The sequence below is a fragment of the Phaethon aethereus genome (assembly GCF_964289735.1).
Source record: "Phaethon aethereus genome assembly, chromosome: 4".
Lineage (NCBI taxonomy): Eukaryota > Metazoa > Chordata > Aves > Phaethontiformes > Phaethontidae > Phaethon > Phaethon aethereus.
The window spans coordinates 55244680-55268479 of record NC_138578.1 but is presented as its reverse complement, the minus strand read 5'-3'; the positions used below and the strand labels follow the sequence as shown (position 1 = coordinate 55268479).

Sequence of the window (23800 nt, the reverse complement as noted above, 5' to 3'; positions counted from 1 at the left end):
GAGTTGTCGCTGGACAACTGGACCATTTTGAAGAACTGCCTGTCAGTTGCCCGTGTTCCTCTTCAGCCAGGTACCCAGCTGCTTCACCCCATTTCAGCTTGAGCCATAACTGCAGCAGGGGACGTGTCATTTTTTTGGAAGGCGACTGCGAAGAGAAACAGAGCAGGGATTTGATTTTTCCAGCCAAGGCACTCACTCATCTTCACAGATCCTTCCCCGTCAGATATTGGTGTCAGGCTGGAGTCGGTCTGTGGCAAACAACAACTCAATAGCACGATGTGGTGTCAGGAGTGCAGAGGACAGCACTATTACCTGAAACAAGGGGGACAAGAACGAGTGAAAATTAAGAGGACGTCATTAATGAGCCATGGATATGAGCTGTTTGCTTCATCCAGCACTAGTGAAACACTCTGTGTTTCTGGTATTTACTGACAGGGCAATACAACTTGCCCAGTGAAACTGTCTGCTTGCTAATAACTGTAGTTAAATCACTTTAAGGAGCATAATGACTGGTAGCATTGTACCCTTAATGAATGTGTGCTTTGACTCATTTCTACCCACATCTTACCCGGTGATTTGTTGTGACTGCCATTGTGTTTAGTGCGAGGCGCCAGCGGATGAAGCAGGGGTTTCCTCTCCCATAGCACAGTTTTGAGCGACGGCTGTTTCCTCTCAGTTGAAGGTAAGGCGAGCACCACAGAAGTGCTGCTGGCCTTCTGCGGGGAGCTACAGTCCCTGTTCTGAAATGTCTCTTCAGACCAGCCACAGGCTGTGCTGCACATCGGGACCAAGGCTCAACCTCCAGCATTGTTGGGATGCTATCGCTTAATGTTTGGTCAAGTTTTTAATCTGAGACGGGTCTGATGAATGAAACTGTTGCTCACTACAACCATGATACACACCCTGTTAGATGCAGGTATCTGTTTTTCTTAAGTGAAAACCAGTAAGCAGGTGCCTAGCGGGAAGACTTCTCTGCAGGGCAAAGCTATCAGCTATCCTGCTGCCTGGAGCTAACTCAGGGTCAAAGTCATAGGACACCACTCTTACAAAGCCCCAAGTTCAGTAGTGTCTGTAGCAGGGACATAGGGGCAGATATATCTTACTAGCCCACTTGAACATTAATTTGCTGCTTCAGCGCAAATCCGAGGAGAGGAAGCACAGGCATAAACAACGGAGTACATCTGTGTGTCCGTTTCCCACAGCGCCGATCAGACCGCTTGTGCTCTTCCTCGCATGGCTTAAATGTGCGGTAGTGCTGCATTTCAACTTTTTTTGTTGTTTGTTCTTTCATCTTTTCACTTCAAATAATGAAAGGAATCTGGAGTTAAGTTACTACAGATCCCTTCTGTAGTGATGATGATATTCTCCCCCTCCCTTCTCCCCTTCCCTTGTCCTCCCACACAATCTGTGGCAAACTGACAGTGATTATCTCTTCTCCTTCCTATGGATGAAAAACTCTCTGTAATTTGCAGATGCCAAAGGCTGACACTGTCTTACTTATGTTACGTGAGAATCAGACTATAGCACAGTATGTGCTCATCTTGTTATCATGCAGCTTAATTCTGAAAAACACGAGGGGACATGTTACCAAAGTCTTTTGGGTGTACAAGCCAAATATCAACAATAGCCACTGCCAGATAAAAGCAATTTCTTCTTGGAGTTCCACCACTGAACCCTGAGGGGGATTTGTGCAACTAATAGTAATCCCAGAGAGAAAAATGAGATCTGCAACTTTAACATCTGAGAAAGGATGCAGCAAAATACCCTGGGACTTCCCTTGTTTCCCCCCAAAATCTTTGAAGGCTCATTGAGGGGCATAAATGTGAATATTTGTAAAAGGGAGAATTGCCCAGTTACATAACGTCCATCTCTTCTCCAGGCAGGTCTCTTCAGGACAGCGTATCATCTCTGTTGCAGACCTTCTCCTTGGTGAAGTACAGCACGCCTGTCTGATGCTTCACCTGAAGAGCTACCCCTCCTGATGGCAGCCAAGGAGCCAGGAGCTCACATGCCAACCCACTGTGCTGCAGTGGGCAGTTCTCCCTCAGCAGAGGGCAGGGAAGGATGCAGCTAACATCTGATGGTGCACCTGGGGGTTTATCTGCCTGCATGCCTCAGCCACAACCACACAGATGATTGTGCGTGTTGGGAGGGTGAAACATCCACTCATGCTCTTTCCCCTTTTTTTACTCTCCTGATGAAAGTGGAAAAAAAAGTTAATTTCCTCCTTCGAAAGTAGGATACTTCTTGCTAGGTTATGGGAACTATTCACCACCATCCAAAAAGAAGTGATGTGTAGGAAACGCGGTATTCCTTTGTGCTCCTCTATGAGAAATAAATTCCTCATTCATATTCAGATGCAGAGCAGTTCTGTGGATGGAAACATGTGTCTCCTACTCCACATTTAGACATCATTTGCCTCAACTCCAAACAACTGCTGAAGTAATCAGTGTGTCCTGTCAGTTTTTCTATTGCTTTCCTCAATTCTTTATTTTTGCATCCCCATGTCTCTCCATTTCTCCAAGAGCCAATAATTAGTATAAATGTCAATACTGTTTTTGACTGGAAGGGACTTAGGAGGCCAGTGTTCCCCTGATGCCTGAGCCTGATTGCCTGAACACCACAAAAAAACTCTGTTAAATGCTGGCTCAAGTTAGACAAATGCCTGGCTTTTTGAAAAGAGAATAATCCCAAACAGGTGGCACATATTCACAGCTATAGTGCAGAAATCCAGGTAAATCCAACAAACTCATAAACTTTTTTTATATGAGAGACTTGCACAACTGCTTCTTTTCTTCTTTCTCTTCCTCTTCCTGCCTCTCCTCCCAAGTCCTTTCACCTCTAACACAGCACATTTGGACAAAGGGCAAGATGCAGTAAAAGCTTAAAATTCTTTAGGAATCTGCCTCAGAGGGTGACCTGCCACCGGGGTTAAGCCAAAGCAAAGCAACACCAGATCCCATGTCACCACTGTCAAGCCTCAAGTCCCCCTAGAAAGCAAGTGAAAAGTCTCCCTGCATAGTTCTCAACGAACTCACGTGTTAACCCTCTGCTTATCTTTCAGGATGTATTAATACATTTTGGGTGTGGATTAACTTGTCCATCACTGTGTCACAACTCAATCCCCCTTCAAGATGGGAAGGAATTTTATTTGCTGTTTTGAGCAATAGGCTAATTGGGGAGAAACGTGTTGTCAGATAAAAAAAAACATTGCTAAAAAGTGTACTCCATCTTACAAAATACTGCTTGAGACTGCCTTGCAAAGACAATAAAACGTGGAAAACACATGTTGAACCCAGGGGCTGCTCAGCCTTTGGTTGGCTCCATTTTGCTAACGATTTCTCACTAATCAAAACTGCATTCCATAGGAATTGAAAACAAGATGTTTACAAGCCACCCTGGAAACTAGACTTATGTTTATGATGCAGCTGGTTACAAAGCACATCTCTGCAGTTTTTAGATCACTCTGTATACCTGCACCACTTGGCAGATACCCGATTGCTCTCATATGCACTCCTCCACAGTTAACAGTGGTTTTTAACATCTCAGACACCACCACAGTCCATCCACCCTCCTCCTCTCCCACCCCACTGCATTCAGATGACAGCTGCTGTAGGCAAGTTCTGCTGCCACAGAATGGAAGAGGCAAAGACCAGATGCACGGACTCTACTGAAGCTTCACCAGGGAAGCCATCCTCCTTCCAGGAGTCTAACAGCATACCCAAGGGCCGCAGAGACTTGGTGCTTTCTCCTTATCACCGGCTTCAGGCTACTTAAGGCATCTAGCCGTCAGGTATCTACCAGAGATACCTGGCCTGGGCCAGAAACCAGTACAGCTGTATCCAGGCTAATTTATCTTGCTCCTCAGCAATGCCAATTGACTTGTCTGCATGATCACCACTGATATGTCACTAGATAGTACCCAGACCCTTGGCAGGTTCCTTCTGAGCATCCCTGGACTATGACCTGTAGATGCACTGCCAGGGAGCCTGTAGCCTTTTGGACAACAAATGTTTCTGTTTATATAGAATACCAAGAAATTAATCTTCTGAGACATGATGAAAGCTCCTTCAGAATAATGCTAGCCTGTTCTGAACTCTCCAACCTGAGTTAGAACTTTTACTGCTGATTCTAACGTGTAAAAAACAGACCCTTGATGCCTGAACACGTGTTGCCTACAGATGTTTCACAGCAAAATCCTAACACCATTCCTGTCCATGTGGCTGTGGCTTCATGTAGGTTTGCTACCAGTGCTATAGGGAACATTATCTGATGAATTTTCTTAGTCTTTGTTCAGATAGGAACTGTACATTTAGAGCTGTTTTTACCTGGGTACCAGGTTTGCGTGTTGCTACCAGGTCCTTCACCATTTTGACCTCTGAGACTGTCACTCCACCAACCATAAAGATGATCAGAAGAGGATGATCACCAGGGTGAGGGCGATTCACCTGTAAAATAAAGGAAAGTATTATTTGTAGTTGCTCAGTCCAACTCCAAACCTATGGACTAGCAGTGATTGGCTCCTTGAGCTGCTGGAGGAAGACTAATAAGGAAGCTCAGAAAGAAATATTCACAGAATGCTGGTTTCTGGAGCAGCTGAGAGGGAAATCAATGGGGATGATGCCCAGTTAAAACTAATGAACTGTCTCCAGGGAAATGGAGTCCTCATGGCTTCCACTGAAACCTAGAGGAGTTTCTCGTGAGGTCTGAGGGCTTCTCCCTCCATTCCTTCTTTACTTCTTTCCTCCCTTTCCCAGAGTGGGAGGAGAGTATTTGGGTGGATGCACAGTTTGGGTACTTGTATGCATGGGGCTTTAAGGAATGAGAGGTAAATTACTACCCAGCAGAAGCAAGGAGTCCAGCCTAAACATGCTAGAATCCCTGCCTGAGGTCAGCAATGGAAAGAATCGTAAGTAATGTGTTTTCACCAGTCCAGCAAATAATCCTTTACAATTCATCCAATGAAAATAAGTCAGGTTAATTTATAGTATAAAATCAGTTTCTAGCTTGTTTCACTTCACAGTTTTCAATACTTCTGTGACTGGAACTTTAGCTTAAACAAAATAACTTGTTTCATTTTTCCCCAATTATCATTAAAATGGCACAAATATTCCACTTCAGTTAAGACTTTATAAAACCATGTTTTAATTTTAAATGTGAAGGTGATGCTTTACATCAGTTTCCTCTTAACCGCTTCTAGAAGTTTGATTACTTTGCTGTTTCCTAGCAAACTCTTTCTTTCTTGATAAAACACACTCCTCTGACAATGCTTCGCTCCAGTCTTTGGGAGTGATGTCAATGGAGCCCGTGCAATTGCTCTTGTCACACCACCTTTGAGTATGAAACACTCCAAATGTTTGGCTCTGGAAAGTAACAGTGAGAACAGTTTAATTTGCTCCTTTTTAAGACACTCTGCCCCCTCTCCTTCCACAAGCGTGGGTTTGTGACAGCATTCACTCAACAGAATGAAAGTGGCCATCAACCTGTGTTTGGGTGGAGCGCAGTTCCTTTGCTTTCACCATCACAGCAGCTATCTTTGATCCCTGTAGCTCCAGCTCCTGAGGGTAAAGCTCTTCTTCTCTTCCTTGTTGCTGCCCTATATTTAGTCTTTGGGCACTTTTTCATCCTGCAGCTGCGTTAGGCTTTCTGACCAGCAACCTTCAGAACAGGCTCTTGCCTTTGAAGCAGGAATGGCGTGCTCTCTCTCCAGGCTAGCTGGCCTTTGATTACACAGGGCTCCCTGTTCGATGCTGCTCCCCAGGCAGGGAGCTCTTCAACTTCCCGGGAGCTTGAAACCAGTACAAAAAGCCTTACATAGATGTATTAGTGAGCTCAGTATTTGTGTACTGGGTGTTTATTCTCTTAATCCCCCCCACTTTGCCAGCCATCTCCATTGAACTGATGGCAGAAATAGCATATATACTACAATTTAGCAGGGTGTCATGCAATTCTGGTGCAGTATTGAGCAATTTTCCATTTACACAACAGATCAATTAAATGGATACACCAGAGCTTAGAAAGACTTTATGTACTTTCCCACATCAGACCACTCACTTCTTACTATCTGCTTATAACATAGTGTCAATGTAAAATGAAAAAATTTCATTCACATAACAAACACCACAAGGAGTTTAAGTAAGGCCTAAATATTTACTTACAAAGCAGGCCAGATAGAGCTATTACTTGCTGAAATATTACGGGTATTTCATGCCATAATTGCTGTAAGCAGTGACACAAGGTTAAAGAAGTAACTGCTCACAAAGATGGTGAAGATAAATGTTGACAAAACACTCTGCTACGGTACTTCAAGGTAATACAGGAATTACTGTTTTATGCCTTTTCAAGGATCTTTGCTCTTCTTAACCCTGTTGCCAGAGCAAACAGGTCCACTCCATCTCACGAAGCTTCTGAGTGACCCAAGACGTATGCAAAAGGCTCAAACTTCAGAAGCTTGCTATTGAATAAAGCCTCTGTTTCCTACTATCTTTCCTAGAGAAAACAAACTCATCATAAACATGCATGCATAACATTGAACACACTGAAAGGACACCCAGTATAAAAGCATTAATTGGAAAACACAAGCCTTCACGGCAATACTAGAGAGAAAATGTCCTGACAAATCATTTCCTTCAGTCAAAATAAACCTAGATCCAAACACATGGTGCCTATATAAAACTTATTATTTTTCAGAAGACCAAAGTTCAAACCACAAATTCCAGAAATGCATATTAAAAATACTATTAGGCATGCAAACTCTAAATTAAATTAAAATTGCAATGAAAAGGGTCTTGGAATCTGTAATTTTGTTATGCTATGCACAAGTGTTTTGAAGGAGGACAATACTTTGGGTACAAAATATTTGGCTGTCTGAAGAATGCAAGTTTCTGCCAGGATTTTTTTGCTTGATAATACAACCACCAAAGGCTCGCTCTTTTGAAGGAACTGGCTGTGTGTAGCTAAACACAGCTCATTTCTGTGATTCAGAAAAAGAACTGGACTGCAACAAAAGCAACATGTATCTTTGGGGATCATCCTAAAGTTCGTTTGTTTTGGGACATTTCTGAGGCCTCTGAATTGCATTTACTGTGTAATATGAATTTTGCAAAAATCACCAAGTGAAATTCACTTTCAGTTCAAAATGCCACTCATTAAAAAAATTGGGATAGTTATGTCAGGCAACTAGAAAGACTAACCCAGAAAACAGCAAAACCATTACACCGAACGAAGGAGCCTGAAGGAAGAAGGACGAATGGCTCCCTGAGCTAGCAGAGCATCCCAGCTGGACATCAGCCTTCTCTCCAGCTCCAAAAGTGCACCACTACTGCATTTCCTCAGGATGCACGTGGTTAGAGGGCTCTTGGCTGGCGCATGTGTCTGGGTGGAGGAGAGGGAGAGAAGGAAAAGCCGGGTGACAGCAGTCAATAAAACTCTAAAACTGAAGAAGGAAGGGGTCGGAGGACAGGTTTGTTCTCATGGGAGATCACACAACATAACCTTTTCCTCTGAGCAAAGTCAACAGAAACAACAATGGCTGCCCCACGAGGGCTATCTCTGCCAACCAGGACTCCAGCACCAATACATCTGGTATTTGTGACCAACCAGAAACCAATTAATGCATCTGAATAACTCGAAAAAGAAAAACACATCAGTCACCAGAAACTAGACTGCCATGCAAGGCACTTGGTATCAATGATACTAAGCTCAGATCATCATAAACCACATGTGTTCTGGGGCAGCAGTCAAAAGATGAATCCTTGCAGCAGGGAAGCCTTTTCCCTTCACCTTCCCTAAGCTTCAAAACAAACACATCCACCAGAGAAACAACTTCTGGACGAAAGGTACCTTTAGAAGTCTGTCCTGGATGAACATGTCTGAGTCCACCGCTTACCAAAGCATGTTTATGTGAGTTGGCATTTATATTCAGGCATTGAGGAAGAAATAAAAATATAAGGAAGGTCATGAAATAATTGCAGTGCTAATGGTGCAGTGAGTGGAGAAGATCCTGTTGTGTGAGAAATACAGGCTGGTCAGAAACTCATTCACGTAATAATTGAGCACTTGCCAACAAGCCAGGCTACAAACCAAATGAGCAAGCACAGACACATTTGTGAGGTTATGTGATGATGCCTATGAAATGTTCATCCTACAAAAGGTTCACTTGCTCATCTGTTATATATTCCTTACAGTAGGATATTTTTCTTACTAGCAGAGATGCAGGTGCTTACAGGTACATATTGCCATAATGTACTTCATACTCTTACATAATACTCTTCAATGGAGAACTCAGGATATGCAGTAAGAATCAGCTGAATGGACAGCATGCTAGCTACTCCACACTTCATCTCTGTAGACATTTAATGAACACTTAGCACAGGCTAATTTGTAAAGCAGAGTAAGCTCTCGTAGAAACACTGTCTTAAAACATGCTAAGAGCATCCACAAGGCAATTTCTGACTAACAGGATTCCTTCCTCCCCACTGCAGTTGAACCTTACCAAGTTATAGAAAAGGCACTGAGTATGGAGCTCCTTTGATGACCTTCCTCCCCTGTGAGACCTGACTGTTCATACTTACTTTTCTCCTATCTCAAGGCTGCTCCGTGTCCTTAAAATCCTTTGATGAGGTGCCTTGTGGAATGCCTTTTGGAAATCCAGGTAGGTTGTATCAACTGGCATTCGTTTATCAATTTGCTTATTGGCTGTATTGGAAGAGTTCCGAAACCTATATGAGGTAAGACTTCCCTTTAGGAAAGCCACATTGCCTCCTCCCAGACATATCATCCTTATTTAGGTGTCCAGCATCACCTTTATTTAGGTGTCCAGTCTGCTCCATTCCTCTTGTTTTGTTCAGCAGGTGCTACCCATTTGTACTGTACCTGCAATGTGGTGCCTCAAGCTATTCCCAGGCCCCCTGCAAGGATTTAACTCTCATAACTGCCCTGTAAGTTCTGCTGAACAATATCAACTCAAATACATAAAATCAGCTACTGCCATATGATGCTATGACCTCAGGAAAATCTTACAGATGAGCTGGGGAAGCCTGGTTTACCTTCATGAACATGCTGAATCCAGTTTTAAGGAGATCGGTAAGGCCTGATGACATGTGCTCAATATCAACAGGATCAGGTCGATCAGGATTACAGATCTCTTCCACTACCTGTTTCAGCAGCGATTTGTAAGAAGCCTACACAAAAAGAATAACACACGGTGAGTAAAGCTGTTTAGACTTGGTGCAATTGCTCTTCTGAACATTTTATTTCCATTAAAGGTAACAAAAGTAATTATCCTAGAAAGGAAACCATTCAGAGAGTTAAAAAATTATCGAAGCAGCAGTGGTCTTTGTGACCTTGAGCACAAATGGTGTGCACCAGAGTTGGCATCAAACTGAAAAGACAGGAAGACGGCCACACATCTACTCTGCCCCATGTGTATTATATGAGTAAAGGGAGGCAAGAAAGAAAGGGGGCTTCTAGTTTCTCTAGAATCTTGTTGGAGGTAGTACAGAAAGGGATAGCAATAGGGATGACACTCTGTTCCCCAACATGCATCCAGAATATCTCATCCTCTTTGTAATGGTTTTACAAACACTTAAACGGGGATTTTTAGAAGGGGTTGCTTACTGACCACTCCTTCCTTACCACAGGTGTCATGTCAGCACTGAAGCCTGGATATCAGCAGGGCTGGGAAGAGGCCAGCCTGCCTGTTCATCCCTCATGGGAGAGCAGAGCTACGGAGTCCCTGTTAGTCACAGAATCAGGGAATCATTAAGGTTGGAAAGGACTTCTAAGATCATCAAGTCCAACCGTCAACCCAACACCACCATGCCCACTAAACCATGTCCCAAAGTGCCATGCCTACACGTTTTTCTAACACCTCCAGTGATGGTGACTCCACCACCTCCCTGGGCAGCCTGTTCCAATGCCTGACCACTTTTTCAGTAAAGAAATTTTTCCTAATATCCAATCTAAACCTCCCCTGGTGCAACTTGAGGCCATTTTGTCTCATCCTAAAGTCCCCTAGTCCTTCAGTGTCTACGGCCAGGGCATTCTACATAATACTTCCACCTGTGGAAAACCTTGAGAAAAATAGGCCACACAGCCCCACCAATATCATGCATGTCAGAGCTTCAGAGAAGTTCAGGACCAGGAAAAGTGGAACATGTAAAGGTACAAATGGTGAGCATCCTGGAAGATCCACTTCCAAAGGATCCAGCCTGCATCCTCTTCAGTGTCCACAAACGTGTGCTGAGTATGAATTAGCAGCCCAGAAATTTTCACATTCCCTTACCAAGGTTTAAACCGCTCTGCTATCCTGAAAAAGTTTCTAAGATAAACAGTTCTGGGACTTGTGGAAAGATGCTCTTTAATGAAAATTCGACCTTACTCGGTTTACAGATGGAGTTTTCTTTTGCTGCTTTCAACTTTGCCCAAACCACAATGGAACCACAATCGTTTCAGGAAGCGCAACAGTCTTAGAAAATTAGCAGCTTTCAAATTAGCACATTTGTTTTCCTTTGGGACTAGCCCAGGTATACATCATCCCCTAGATTTCTTAAGGGAATCAAGTCTAACATCATTTTGTAAAGATGATATTTGCAAGAGACATCATGCAAGATAAACACAAAAATGGATGGAAAATAAAAAGCAAGCTGCTTGGCTTGAAGCTAAAATTTTCTGGAGTAATTAAAGAAATGTTTTTCATCCAACACTTTACAGTGAGAAACAAAACTTAGAGTTTTTGAATACAATCCTGTCAACGAAGATTTATACAACTCATCTAGTTCTTCTCACAACATGTGCATAATTTTTAATTGAGCCAACAAAGCAAATTACAGCAGACATGAACTGCAGGATCTTTTAGGAGAACATGCCAAGATTTGTGTCAAATCTAGTCACGCAATAAACAACTGTCTGAAAATACACATGCAGGCATGAAGTCCTATGTAGAAAAATCTGTTTAATATCTTCATAGATGAGGAACAGAAAGACATTAGGAATGAAATATTTTTGTAGTAGAGATCAAATCACAGTTAAACAGAGAGGCTTACGGCATGAAATTAAAGGAAAAATATTATCTGACTGTAGACAAAACTATGTACTCAAAAGATGTAAAAATGTGCTATGATTTTGCATGTCTGAATTTTCAGCACCAAAACTCAGTGTCCTTCAAAGTGATCCAGTTTGGCTACACAGATACTAAAAGGCAGATACTTACCTTTTTTTAGCTATGCTAGTTTCAAATACTCTCAAAATATTTTATGACTTGAAATTCATCTATTAAATTTTTATGAAGTTTTTACTTTATTTTTTATACAACCCCCAATAGCTGCATTGATTTCTAACTCATATAATGAAACTTTTATCAATTTGAAATTTTGGCAGGGCACAAACCGTGTTTAAAGCAGCTGTTAAAAACCTCGATGGCTGTGCGCCATTCCTCAGACAAGACTATAAGGAGAAAAGGAGAGAGAAAAAGAGAGGAAGAACGAGAATGAGAAAAGGAGAGGGAGGAATGGAAGGAGGGAGGTGGGGAGAGAGGGATGGAGGAAGGGAAGGAGGGAGGGAGGAATATGCTTCAGATCAACATGAAAGGAAAAGAACAGTAGTTACAGTATCAGGCAAAATAAACACTATCCTCCTGCACGCTCGCTACACAAACTGGTTTGATAACCTGATGAAAACATTCATCATTTTATGTAAGACATATAAACTTCAATGCTACAAAAAGTCCTTCTAACAGGCTATCCAATTCCCATTTACTTATCTATAGAAACCTTTTCTGAGCCTTAACAAGAAACGGAGGCTTCCCAGCTCCTAACAGATAAAGCAGAAAAGCACCTATAGGCTAAACCCACTCCCCCAGCACTAAGTGGGGCAGGGAATGCCTATGGCCATGGGAAGGGCACTACTTCTTCAGAGGGGCTAAACTGATCGCACGCAACCCGTGTATAAACATCTGCCAGTCAAAAGAGAGGTCCGTTTTGTAGAGAGCTGTATGTATGATGGAAAAAAATGTACTGCCTGCTTGCTTCTGCCACTCTAAACCTGCTGAACTGCCCTCAGCAGAGGGTTGTGCCTATTCAAGCAATTAAATCCATCACATAGCCAGATCAGGGGACTGCAAGGTGTTAATACCTCCCTTGCTGCGTTCCAGCACTTAGCCCTAAGCAAACAACCTGGGTTACATCCAAAGAACATACTGATGCTAATTATACTTCCAGGAAAGTTTCAGAGGGTATTTTCTTATCATCTGACTGCCCCCCCACTGAACCGTATTAAATGTTTAACAATTTACCCCATTTCAGACACCAGACTGATCCTAACTGCCAGGAGACTTCAGTAACAGGTTTTCCCCACCTCAGCTTTCCAGCGACATTTTGCAACACTCCCGATTCCTGTTCTTACAACGCAATGCTTAATTTGAACTACACCCTTTGCTGGCCTATAGCATACTTAGGAGTTTGGAAGGATTTTTTTCTGGCTCAAGGCTAGAATCAAGTTTTACAGTCTCTCTCTCAATCACTGTATGTGCTTTGCATTGTGAACTCTTTTCATCTGAAAAAGTTAAAACACTTTGGGGGAGACAGAGAGAAAAACACTGTATATGGGTCCTGATGATCTATAGTAATATCATAGTTCATGTGTTCATATTTTAGAAATAAAAGCTGCATTTTTCACCTACTTACAAACAGGAGTGACTCTTGCACTTACAGAGATGGGAGAGAAAATACACAGGAATATAGTTGCTGTATAGATGCAGGCACCCTGCTTTATTATGCCATGAGGGGTCTTCGTCCATAACTGTCTTGACCTAGCCCTGCTTTTCACAGGCATTTATGTCATATCACAGTGCTGCAGAGCAAATCCCTAATTTCTTCCTCAGACAATTCTTTGTTGATGTTGACACAGATATGCCTGAGTTTGGATGAAGGACTTGAGGAAGTTCTATCATGATTAGGTCAATTATAAAATCTGTACTTAAATATCTTCTACATGGGCAGAACACGTATTGGATTAGCACATCAGCAGAATTAGTGCTGTAATTTTGACAGCATGCTAGAGAAATAACATACACATGGAAAAGAAAGATCCACTTGCCTGGTGGGTGTTGCTGCCTGCATTATGTATGGAATTAAACTGTTTCATGTGCATTCGAGCTCTTGCAATATCCCTGAGGGACCGAAAGATACTGTCCACTGCATCTATGGCTCTTTGAGATGTCAGGTTCAGTGACGAGTCACAGCCTAAAGAAATAAAGAAACACGGAGATGAGTAAGTGAAAAACTTTCAAGTGTTTTGATGATAAGCAGTAGGAAAAAGATAACTTAGTTTCATCATATTATATTCTAGAAACTCAGGGGCTTCCTAGACAGCAAGTCCTCAGCACCTAGACAGCAAGTCCTCAGCATGGCACGAGTCTCTGTAGCTAAGCAAGAAGGCATAAATCCTAGACAGCAAGCAAAGCAAACAGCACCTCTCTGTAACACCACATTTGTAACCTAAATCATGCAACAATTTCATCGGCACAGGGTATGTTTTGCTCTCCACAGCAAACAGAAGATCCCAAGCTAGCAGGCCCTGAAGAAGAGCCCCAGGTGGAAAGGAGCCAGCTGGTTCGCTGGGGTGAAAAGCCATGAAGAGGGGAGGTGCTCCTCAGGCATCATACCTGGGCCCCGGCTGGCAGCCTGCTGACTCCAAATGCATTTCCTACTTTTGCAACAAGAAAAATGGGAAAAGCCTGTGCTAAATACAGTGGAAATGGTAGCAACACATTGGAAGGAGCTGTATTACCATAAGAAGTCCTTATCCCTCAAAGTAGCAGTTATTACTTTTAATGTGTTTTTCCAAAGAACTTCTGCTAAGATACAATGCTTATGCTCCACTGAGGCCAAACCCTGTTTACAAGACCATGTAAAAGGTCTCTCCAGGTGGCCAGGCAGTGCCTTGGCGAAGAGAAATTCTTAGCCTTGGTCCATCCCTCTCACCACAGGATCTATGTTGCATGGAAGAGTTGAAAAAATGCCTTCTCAGCTGACCTGCTGATGAGAATTAGCCAAGTGAGAGATACCTGGGTCAGCTGGTATTTGTATTGCCCTGTCAACACAGCTCTACACCTTTTGACATCTCTGACTGCCTCTCTTCTCACTTCCCTCCTCGGCCCTGTGGCAGAAGATCCATCACAAAATAACCCTTCTTCCCACACGCACACACAAACACACACTCACTCTTATCACTGGTGTCTGCTCTGGGGGATGCTGCTGTGGTGGTTTGTGTGTCCATCCCCTGGTCCTGCCATCGGTCCTGCACCCCAAAACCTCCGTGCCTGCACAGAATCCTGCTGAGACTCTCATGAAGGAGCCTGGATTTTTGGATGAGGGGACTCTGAACAAACTTTCCTCTGCAACTGACAGAGTCCTTATGCACTAAAGAAACGACAAAATAGGCAGTAGTTTAAAAATTCACAGGGAATTCCTAATAGCTAATCTGGATCACTTTCACATCTTTGCACTCTGTACAGTGGTGTATATATGTAATATATACACATACACACACACTTACAGAGGTCTGAAGCTGTTCCTACAAGATGGCGATTAGACACTCAGCTTTCATTTGTCTGAGTATTATTTGTTGAAAGGTTCCAAGTCAGATCTCCCCTTGTGCAGCAGAACAGATAAAAAGACTGTATTTCTGCAGGGCGACATCAGACCAAGCTGCAGAGGATTTATGCCATTATATCCCAGAAAGCAAAAAAGCAAACACGAACCAGGCCAGGGTGACTCCTGTGTTATAATACATACACTCGTGTATTTTTGGACAGGGCTCTTGAAATTGTTAATATTTTTTTAAAAATGAGTGTGAAATAACTTACAGAAATATTTTTGTTGTTATGTATGTGCAAGATCTGCATGCTGATACTCTGACTGACCAAAGCTTAGGTTTTCATTTGGCCGAGGAGCCTGTGTGTCGTCAGTGAAAGCCCTGAACACAAACCTCACTCTGCAGCTCATTACCCCGCTCCACTGGTGGTCTTGAAATCAGAGAGGTGGCTCCTGCGAGTGATCTTACACTGGTTTATGTGCAAGGCAATGGTGTTCAACAGCTGAAAAAATTGAAACTGAACACCTCCTGGACAGATGAGGTCGATAAATAAAGTCGGAGGTGACTAAATCCTGGTTTATATTTATCACCATCACAGGCAAAATATTCAGAGGAGATCTTGTATTGTTGGTGTGCTTTTACCCTGCCCATGGGGAAACAGAGGATGGAGAAAATGGTGCAGTCCCTGTTAGCTCCCAACTCAGAGGCTGTGCATATTTAATAGTTAACATTTATAAGGCATTTGGGAAATGAAAATTAAAATGAAGAGCCATATCTCATTACCGTATTACTAGATTTTTCTTCTCTCCGAGAGACAAGCTTTCTCTGTTTTAGCCACATTAGAGATAAGCAGCTCCTAGCTAATGCAAGTAGCTATATTTTCCTTGTCCTCTCTTCAATCCTTTATCAGCAAAAGCCATTGCTTTTGGCCAAGCAACCTCTGGAATATTTCCTTTCGCTAGCAAATGCAAGTCCCCTGCGAACAAGTTCAGGCAAGGCAAAAATCACATCAAGTTTGCTTTGCTTTGCACACTCTTACTTTTTTCTTAATTGTTTATTTTCTTGGACCATTTAAAAGCCTTCTGTTTTAACCCTACAATTATTTTTCTCATGAAGAGAAATATTTGCTTCCTTCTCCTGTTGGCATCACTTCTCTCTCTCTTTCTTTTTATTTTAGCAAGTGCCTCTTGACCAAGGAGTTTCAAACCAGCTTGTCACTTCTCACTTTTGCAACTGCAGGGCAGTTTCCAGTGGGCACGGTGGCTTTGTGGCTGGAAGCCCCTGAGATGCTCCTCACCTTGCCTGGCCCAGTGTGTCCCGCTTTGCTTTTTGTTACTCGGTCAGTCTTCCCTTGAGCAATTTCTCAGTGAAGTGCAGCCTCTGTAACATCACTTACCGCTCGAACCCCACTGCCAGGGAAACGCTATCTGGAGCTCAGGCTTTGCTTTACAGCTTGTGCTGACGTGCTTGGGGGCTGGAGGAGGCCATGAAATCATTCGCCCCCACCATCTGTTTAACAGGCCGCATCGCTTCATCACCGTCTCCCGAACCCAAACAAGAGCCCTGGCGCGCCGGGCAGTGCGCCTGCAGCTCCTCACCCTCCGTGTTCAGCCGAGCCTCCCAGCAGACCAGAGTGTGTCCTGAGGAGCACTGGAGCAGGGGCTGAACGTGTGCTCCATTCTCCACGGCACAGCACGATACAGGACCCAGTTTGGAGCAGGGGGAGCACTGGGAGTCGGAGCTCTGGTCCGGTGCCAGTTTGAGACTGACCAGAAGGAGGGAAAAGAGGCGTACTTTCAAAGGTTTCTCTAAAATGTGGCTTCCTTGGGAATTCTGATCAAGAAAAATCATGTGTCTGGGGAAGTCATGGCGCTCTCTTTCTAGCCTGACATCAAGTTCTCCTTTTTTTACGTGTATATTAAAAAAAATGTTTTCTTTGCAATCTTATTGTTGAGATTAATAACAAAAATCTCTGAAGGCTGCTGCGTACCTGTTGCACTGCAGTAGGTTTGAAGAGGGGAGCCGGGTTTCTTTCCAGCCTGGAGAACAACAGAAGCTTGTGCTGTAGAAATGGCAGGCGGCTACAAATCACCTCCCATTCACACCTTCCCCGTGAATGGGGCTGTGTGCGCATACGGAGAGCAGAACACAATCCCTCTTCTCTGCCCGCTTCATGCTACCAAGAAATCTGCTCCTTTTACAACAATGAAGAGGTGGAATACATTAGCTGCTGCACAGCTCATGTGCTAATTAAAACAACTCTTCCTGTCACTGTTTTTTCACGGGAAGTTAAATGGCATTCGGAGAGCATGCTGAATGAATTCCTTTGAATCCCAAGCCCTATTATATATGGGAAAAGGCACCTAAATGAAATTTGGGGATTTCCTGTCAGACTTGAAGAAGTCCAGTTATGGAAAAAAGAAAGTCACTGTTAACCAGCATGGGACTAAAGATTTTAAAGCACATATCCAAGATCTTGGTGATATCCCAAGAAGAACACAACCCAGTTCTGCGGTAAGCGGTGCCTGACCTCACAGATACTGCTTCTGTTCTGCTTCCATCCACTTGCGCTGAATTTGAGGGGAGTCAGAGTGGCAGGAGCTGCATCCAGCACCAGACAGGGTGAGACTGCTGGCCCTTATTTTTGACCTACTTTTGAACTTCTTCATCAGAGAGAATACATTTCCTCTTAAGCTATGCATCTGCGTAACCATTAGTACCACAACTAATCCATTTTCAGAAGAAGCTTGAAAAGAGGAGAATGAAGATGCACCCCCCTACAGTCTGGGGTGACACAGAAACCAAACTGGACCAGTTTTTCTACTAATTTCTGAAATTGGAAAGAAGATACTTTACGAAACGGACACGGACATTGTGAACCCACAAGATCTATAATTATACAGCGGCATGTGATTAATTATGCAACAAATGAGAATTTCAGACCTGTGTATCAGAAAACCTTTCACTGTGCTTTGTCTCTTTTGGTATGCGGTCCAGGCATTATAAACAAATTTGTTCTTTCTCTCAAGCAGTATGGTAATTATTAACACTTTGTGAAGGTCTTTGATACTTCTGAGACATCACTGAAAGGCTACAATTCTTACATAGTTAAAAATTCATGAAAGCTGAAAATTTACCACTTCATTTTATTGGTATTAACTTAGGCTCTCTCTACCGCAGGCTCTCTCTATAGCCCATTTACAGAAAAAAATTACAAGCCCTGGAATGGAGCTGGCAGAGTAGCCAAGCCGTTTTAGAAGCACAAACTGAAGCACAGGCTGAACCAGAAAACTGGTACTTTGAAGAAGAGAAAATCCAGCATCAGGATTGCATTATGCAAGCTATTTTCTAGATACGCAGAGTTAATTTGGTTGTCAGCGAAAGACAGAGAAAGAACAGAGATACAGGGTGCCTTGAGGGTCAGAACTCAAAATACAGCACTATGATATTAAACTAATGAAAATCTTCTATTTTTATACTTAAGATGATAGCATAGCAATTGGGGCCCTTCTTTTTCTAGCAGATAAATCTAAAAGCATGTATCTGTATACCCGCAGCCATATGTTTTAAAATAGTTTTGGTATGTTAATGCATTAAGATTGTTATGAAAAAGTAAGTAGAAATGCATATGGTTACACAGACCACAGCTGTTTTTTGCAAGGGAAAAAAAAGGTGTAAAAACCAAAACCAGGATGAAATTTTGTGTGATTCTCCTCTCACCCTTTTTCCCCATGGATTCTGACATGCATTTGCATCTTCATTCTTAAATCTGATTTGTATTAAATCGTGCTTTCTGCCACATCTAAAAGGGAAGCTGGTAAGTGAGTGTGACATTGTGGGACAAGGAAGGACGGGCCAGAGTACAAGACATCTGTCATTGCCCCACAGCAACTTCAGCAGAAGGTGAAAAATCAGAATTTACTCCATTTTAGTTTGTGAGATTATGGGAGAGGTGTGTTCCCTCACCCTGGAGAAGAGATTGTCCAGAGGGGACAGACACAGGGGTGCCTGTGACAGCTTCCCCGCAGCACACGGCACGTCTCTATCCTTGGGAGTGGAGAGGGTCCCGCTCTGTGCTCGCTCGGTCCTCCGCACCCGCAGCGTGAGCGTGCACGGCGCCAGCTGGGGCAGCCACGTCTGTGCTGCCGGCAGCTCCCAGCGAGGAGCAAGCCTACGGGCAACCTGGAATTGCTGAAGGCCAAGTTGCCGCTACAGTTGGCCGAGTTCAAAACAAGGCTGGCTCTTCTGACATTAGCAAGTGATCCAGGTGCTACTGATTGCATTAGAGGAAAAGAAGGGTAAAGGGAAACGGGGAAGAAGCTGAAAGATTTTTCAAAATGGTATTTGGAATTCAAAGGTGAATTAAAATGCCAAGAAAACAGGCACTTAGTCAAAAATAGATGAAAGTTATAAAAAAAATCCAGGTCCGTTTTGCTGAAGCCCTGGCAAAGCTGTGCGGTGTTGGGGTGTGTTGGTGTGTTGGTGCTGCTGGCAGGAGCTCATCAGCTGAGGAAGGGGCAGGCGCAGAGGTGCTGCCATAACCTGTCCCCAGTGGAGCCTCGAGACTCTCTTGCCCCATCCCCTACCAGCAACCACAGCAGATTTCTAAGCCATCTTCCCGATTCAACCCCTTTTCTCACCCTCTGTCTTCCCTCTCTGCTTCCTGTGACAGCCCTTTGCCCCAGTCATGCCTCAGCCCTTCGTTGCATCCGGAGGCTGAACTCAGCTTGGACCACGCTGCTGCGAAACCACTCCATCACCACGGCCCTCCTTGGGGAGAGGCAAATTATTTGTGCACCAGAGGCGAAGAGGCCAAAACTCCTCCGAGGCGTCCAGGAGGTCAGCATCACAGACAGAGTGGGAACTCGGGATTTCCCAGCCCTGGGCTTAATCAAGCCCTTCTGCCAGTCCACACAGCACCGAATAACAGACTGCAAATGCTAGCAGGTAGAAAGATAAACAGAGGGGAGGAGGAAAGCAAAGCATAGCAGCATATAGGAAAAACATTCAAAAAGGGAAGGAAAATGTATACGATGTTAAAAATCAAAGCAGAGTGTTTTTCTCCCTCAATTATTAGCAACATCTGATTTGAACCTATTTAAAACCTGAGGTCCACATGGAGGGTGGCTATAGGGCTCCAGCTGAAGTCTGAAACTTCAGAATAAATCAAAGGGATTATCCAAAAAGCCACACAATAGAGAAGGTCAGCTCCACGTTTCTAAAAATGTCATTTATGGTCTGATTGGCACGTGGAGAATGAACACAGTGGCATGCAGGGATGCGCCGGGGCAGTCACCAGCACCATGCAGCGCAAGTGAAAGTATGGATGTGGTGTCTGTGATGGGAGGAGGGAGGGTCTGACCCACCACCAAGGAAAACACTGTATTGCGACCAGCAAAGGTGCAATTTGTAGTTTATTTTAATCACGACAAACGTCTCCCATTTGAGAGAAAAGCCAAGAATGTTTTTTTAAAGTGTAACTAAATTTAGAATCTTAAATCCCCACTTCAGCTTTTAAATAAGTGTCTGAACTTCAGCGGTGCTGAGCAGCCTGGGATTGCACATGTATGTCTCCATGGGCAGGTCAGCAAGTTTATTACACTGGGACACATCCTGCGATCTCTGGAGCACACCAGGAAGGGATTCCAAGAGCCAGCGGTGCGCTTGGAAAGCTTGTTGTTAGCCTCAAGTGTAGGAACCTCTTCTGGAAACTGCTCTTTGGCGTGGAAGGCGCACACAGCCCGCGTGGATAAGTACCTCGCTGGATCTCCAGCTCTGAAGCTGCACGCATAAAAATCTGGCCACTTACCTACGTGATTAAATATGGATTTAAGACTTACCTTTGGAGACTACCTTTTTTTTTTTTTTTAATTTGGCCTCAATATTTGTCACTTGGACATTTCTATTTTACGGGAATATTTTATTGCTGCCTTCTTGCCAAAATCCAACAGCACAACATGTAATACCAACTTTTATGAACCACTGCAAACTCAGTACTGAAGGCTCTCATGTTACATGAAATGAAATCTGTCAATTAAGCTAACAATTGCAGGGAAAAACTACAGTACTTACTAGAATAAATTACATAAATTAATTGCAGGAGGATTTTAAGTTAGGCTCAGATGTGCTTTCTGAAGGAAATTAATGTAACAAATTCATTAGGGAGCCATTCAGTCGCTCCCTCAAGTAGTCCATACTTAATTAAAAACCCACACATGTTAATAAAGCTATGGTAAATGCTCTGTAAGTCTAATAAGGCCTCCCAATAATGTTCTTGCAAGAACTCAGTAAAACTCCAGGTTTTACCAAACGATATAGAGCTTTATGAACATACCACTGTAGGACCTATACGATCAAATGTCCTCAGTCTTTTGCAAGTTATTCTCAGCTACCCTACTTTTGTCTCCAGATTGGTGGCTGTACTTTGGCAATGACAGATTTTTGCTCCCATTAAGGACTTTCTTGCTATCCAGACATCAGCCAACACCTTTCAGTGAAGCTATGAAGTTTCACCCTCAGATCTGCTGCCTCTCACCTACTCCACAAGGTACTCCAAGAGGCACTGCGTATGTGAAGCACAAACAACGCGTGGGGAAAGAGGAACGAGGTTCATGTCCAGGTAGCAGCAGGTGAAGCAGCAGGTACTAGTATGGCAGTACCAGTACAGTACCAGTATGGCAAAGTCTCCTTGGCCAGCGTGCACCAGAACAGAGGACTTGTTACATGTGTGAAATGGTATGGTTGTCCTCCTTCAGAACATGGGATGTTTTGTGGGACATGTGGGACATGGATGGGACCCTGCCACTGCCTTTTCTAACATACCTACTCGGGACCCAATAGCCCTGTTTCTTCCTTTCTTTCTCCAAGCACCTGCAAGCCATCCTTGTGTGAGAGACCACCTGGGGCTGGACGAGCCTTTCTTACGCTCAGACAGTGCTGCTAACGTGGCACTTCACACTGCCTGGGCTGAAGAAAATCCTATGTGAAGGCAAGTCTCCTAAGCAGCTGTGTTTGTAGCCCTTCATAAAGAAACGCCCCAAAGGCGTGTTTTGTCTCTGCACTCTGAAGCAGCAGAGCAGAGAGGAAGCTCATGCAGAAGTCCACAGGAGTCTAGATGTTCTACCCATGGGAGTCTAGATGCTCTACCTGCCTGGCCCCAGAGGGGAACCTCAAGGAAACATGGGAAGATCTGTAAATGTCCTTATTTTAATAAAACTTTTCTTCTTTATGTTGATTACAAGGAATCATACTTATAAAACAACAACAAATTAAAATAAGTCTTTCAGTGTTTTTGTTTGATTTTTCCTTTTTTTTTTGGCTTGGACAACGGAAATGAATACAATCAATATTTTTTGCATTCACGGTCCAATTTGATTGTCTGTTGCTCATACTGCCAAGTCAGGCTTACAGACATGATTAGAAAATACTTCCTTCCGAAAAAAAAGTCCTACCTAGAATTCTTAAAAATGCATGAAACTGTTTCAACTCATGGATCTAAAAATGATGGTAAAGGAGAAATGTCCGAGAGACATTTTCTTCCCCAATTTAAGTTCTGAGCCAAACCAGAACTCCCGGTATCCTTAAACTAGTGAAGGCAGCTTTATACAATAACGTAAATGTATTGAAACGTAAGATGACAATTAACACTAATAGCTGTAATCTATTTATCAGCTACTGAAGCAAAACAATATTTTTAACAGGAAGACAAAAATAATGACATCTTAATGCTATGTATAATTATCTGTTCAAAAAGGCTTCTTCACCCAGTATGCTATACAACAGGTGAAAAGCCATTTGAAAACTGACAAGGATAACAGGCACTTAGGCTGCATTCAATGGGCTCTATTTAATGACAGATAATAATAATAATAATGATGATCTTTAGAATAACTGCAATTTTAATTTCCCTCCCGTATTCAAATTGACAGAATGATGGTACATCCCTTAAGTGCCTTTTGCTTTAAATTCACAACTATGCTCAGAATAGTTTCCCTTAAAAAAATGACATAGCTTACCTTCTAAAATTAAAATTAAACTATGTTGTTTTCCAGGAGAAATGGGATGAAAAAGCTAAAAGCCAATCCTGTATTAATCTACACTGTTATGACAGTTTTGATGCTAACAGTAGGTAGAAATACACCATAACAAGTTTACAGAGTTCTCAGTTGTAACAAATGGAGGTGTCAGATAAATACAAATATCACAGATTTCCAGTTCTTGTAATATTTGAAATTCAAGCATGAAAATCTGACAAATGACACACCAATCTTGACATACTTTATGTGCTATTTGGCTAGCACCATACTACTCAACTGGAAGAGAAATTAAAAAAAGAACAAATGCCATGCCCAGTGTAATTATGAGAGAACACAAAATGTGTAACAATAAACTCCTTGAAGTTAATCCATGACATTAGAATTTATAGCTTAAGTGCAGTTTTAGAAGAAAAATATATTGTTCGAGCTGCATCATACTCACTTCTGAAATCCTGATTAGAGAAAGCATTCAGGTGTGAAGTCCCACTGAAATCCAGCCAGAATACCCTCAACCTTACTTTAGCATCCCAACTCCTCAGGAAAGAGAAATCCTACTACTCTACTGTTACTACAGGCAAATAATTCATTATTAAATAAAATATGCAAAGTGATTGTAACCAAAAGTAATGACCAGCGTAAGTGGACAGTTCATAGTAATTCCTCTGGTGATTTTTAATTCAAATTTCAATTTAGTGTCTTACAAGTCTGCCTTTTTCAAAACGCATTTTGCTAACGCTGTCAGTGATACATATATTCTCACTATATGTCAATGACACCAAAGGTGAATATTCCCATTTTGTGGCTAAATATCAAACAAGATGTAGAAAGTTTGTGGCTGAACTGGTAGACGGATGATCTTGTAAATCACCACCCCGTAGCTCAGGCACAAGCTCAGCCCTGAATTTAGGAATTCCTTCACACGGGCACCAAGCGTTTGTGGGGACGACACCACCTTTGTGCGGGGTCCTACTCAGCTCTGTGCAGCCTCTGAGCGATGGCACTCGCCTGCACACATCTAATTGCTGACTGGCTGTAACATTTACACCCATGTTTACACTGGAAATAGTAACACTTGCTTTCACCTACTTGGTCATCTCTTCCAACTCTTCCAGTCCCTTTGGACAGGAGCTGCCTGGTACCGCGTACCCCCAAGAACTCTGACTTAGCCA

At 43.0% G+C, this 23800-nt stretch overlaps 1 protein-coding gene across 1 annotated transcript in view; it reads right to left on the bottom strand.

Annotated features, from left to right (window-relative positions):
• Positions 1–219: 219 nt before the first annotated feature.
• The window catches only part of SCFD2 (sec1 family domain containing 2), a gene marked incomplete at both ends in the record, with an annotated part of 200479 nt that continues 176898 nt past the window's right edge, over positions 220–23800 (bottom strand). Inside the window, 4 exons of the mRNA XM_081999658.1 lie at positions 220–312; positions 4329–4448; positions 9048–9182; positions 13096–13241. Coding sequence (XP_081855784.1) covers positions 220–312; positions 4329–4448; positions 9048–9182; positions 13096–13241 — 494 coding nt within the window. The remainder of the gene's footprint in view (positions 313–4328; positions 4449–9047; positions 9183–13095; positions 13242–23800) is intronic.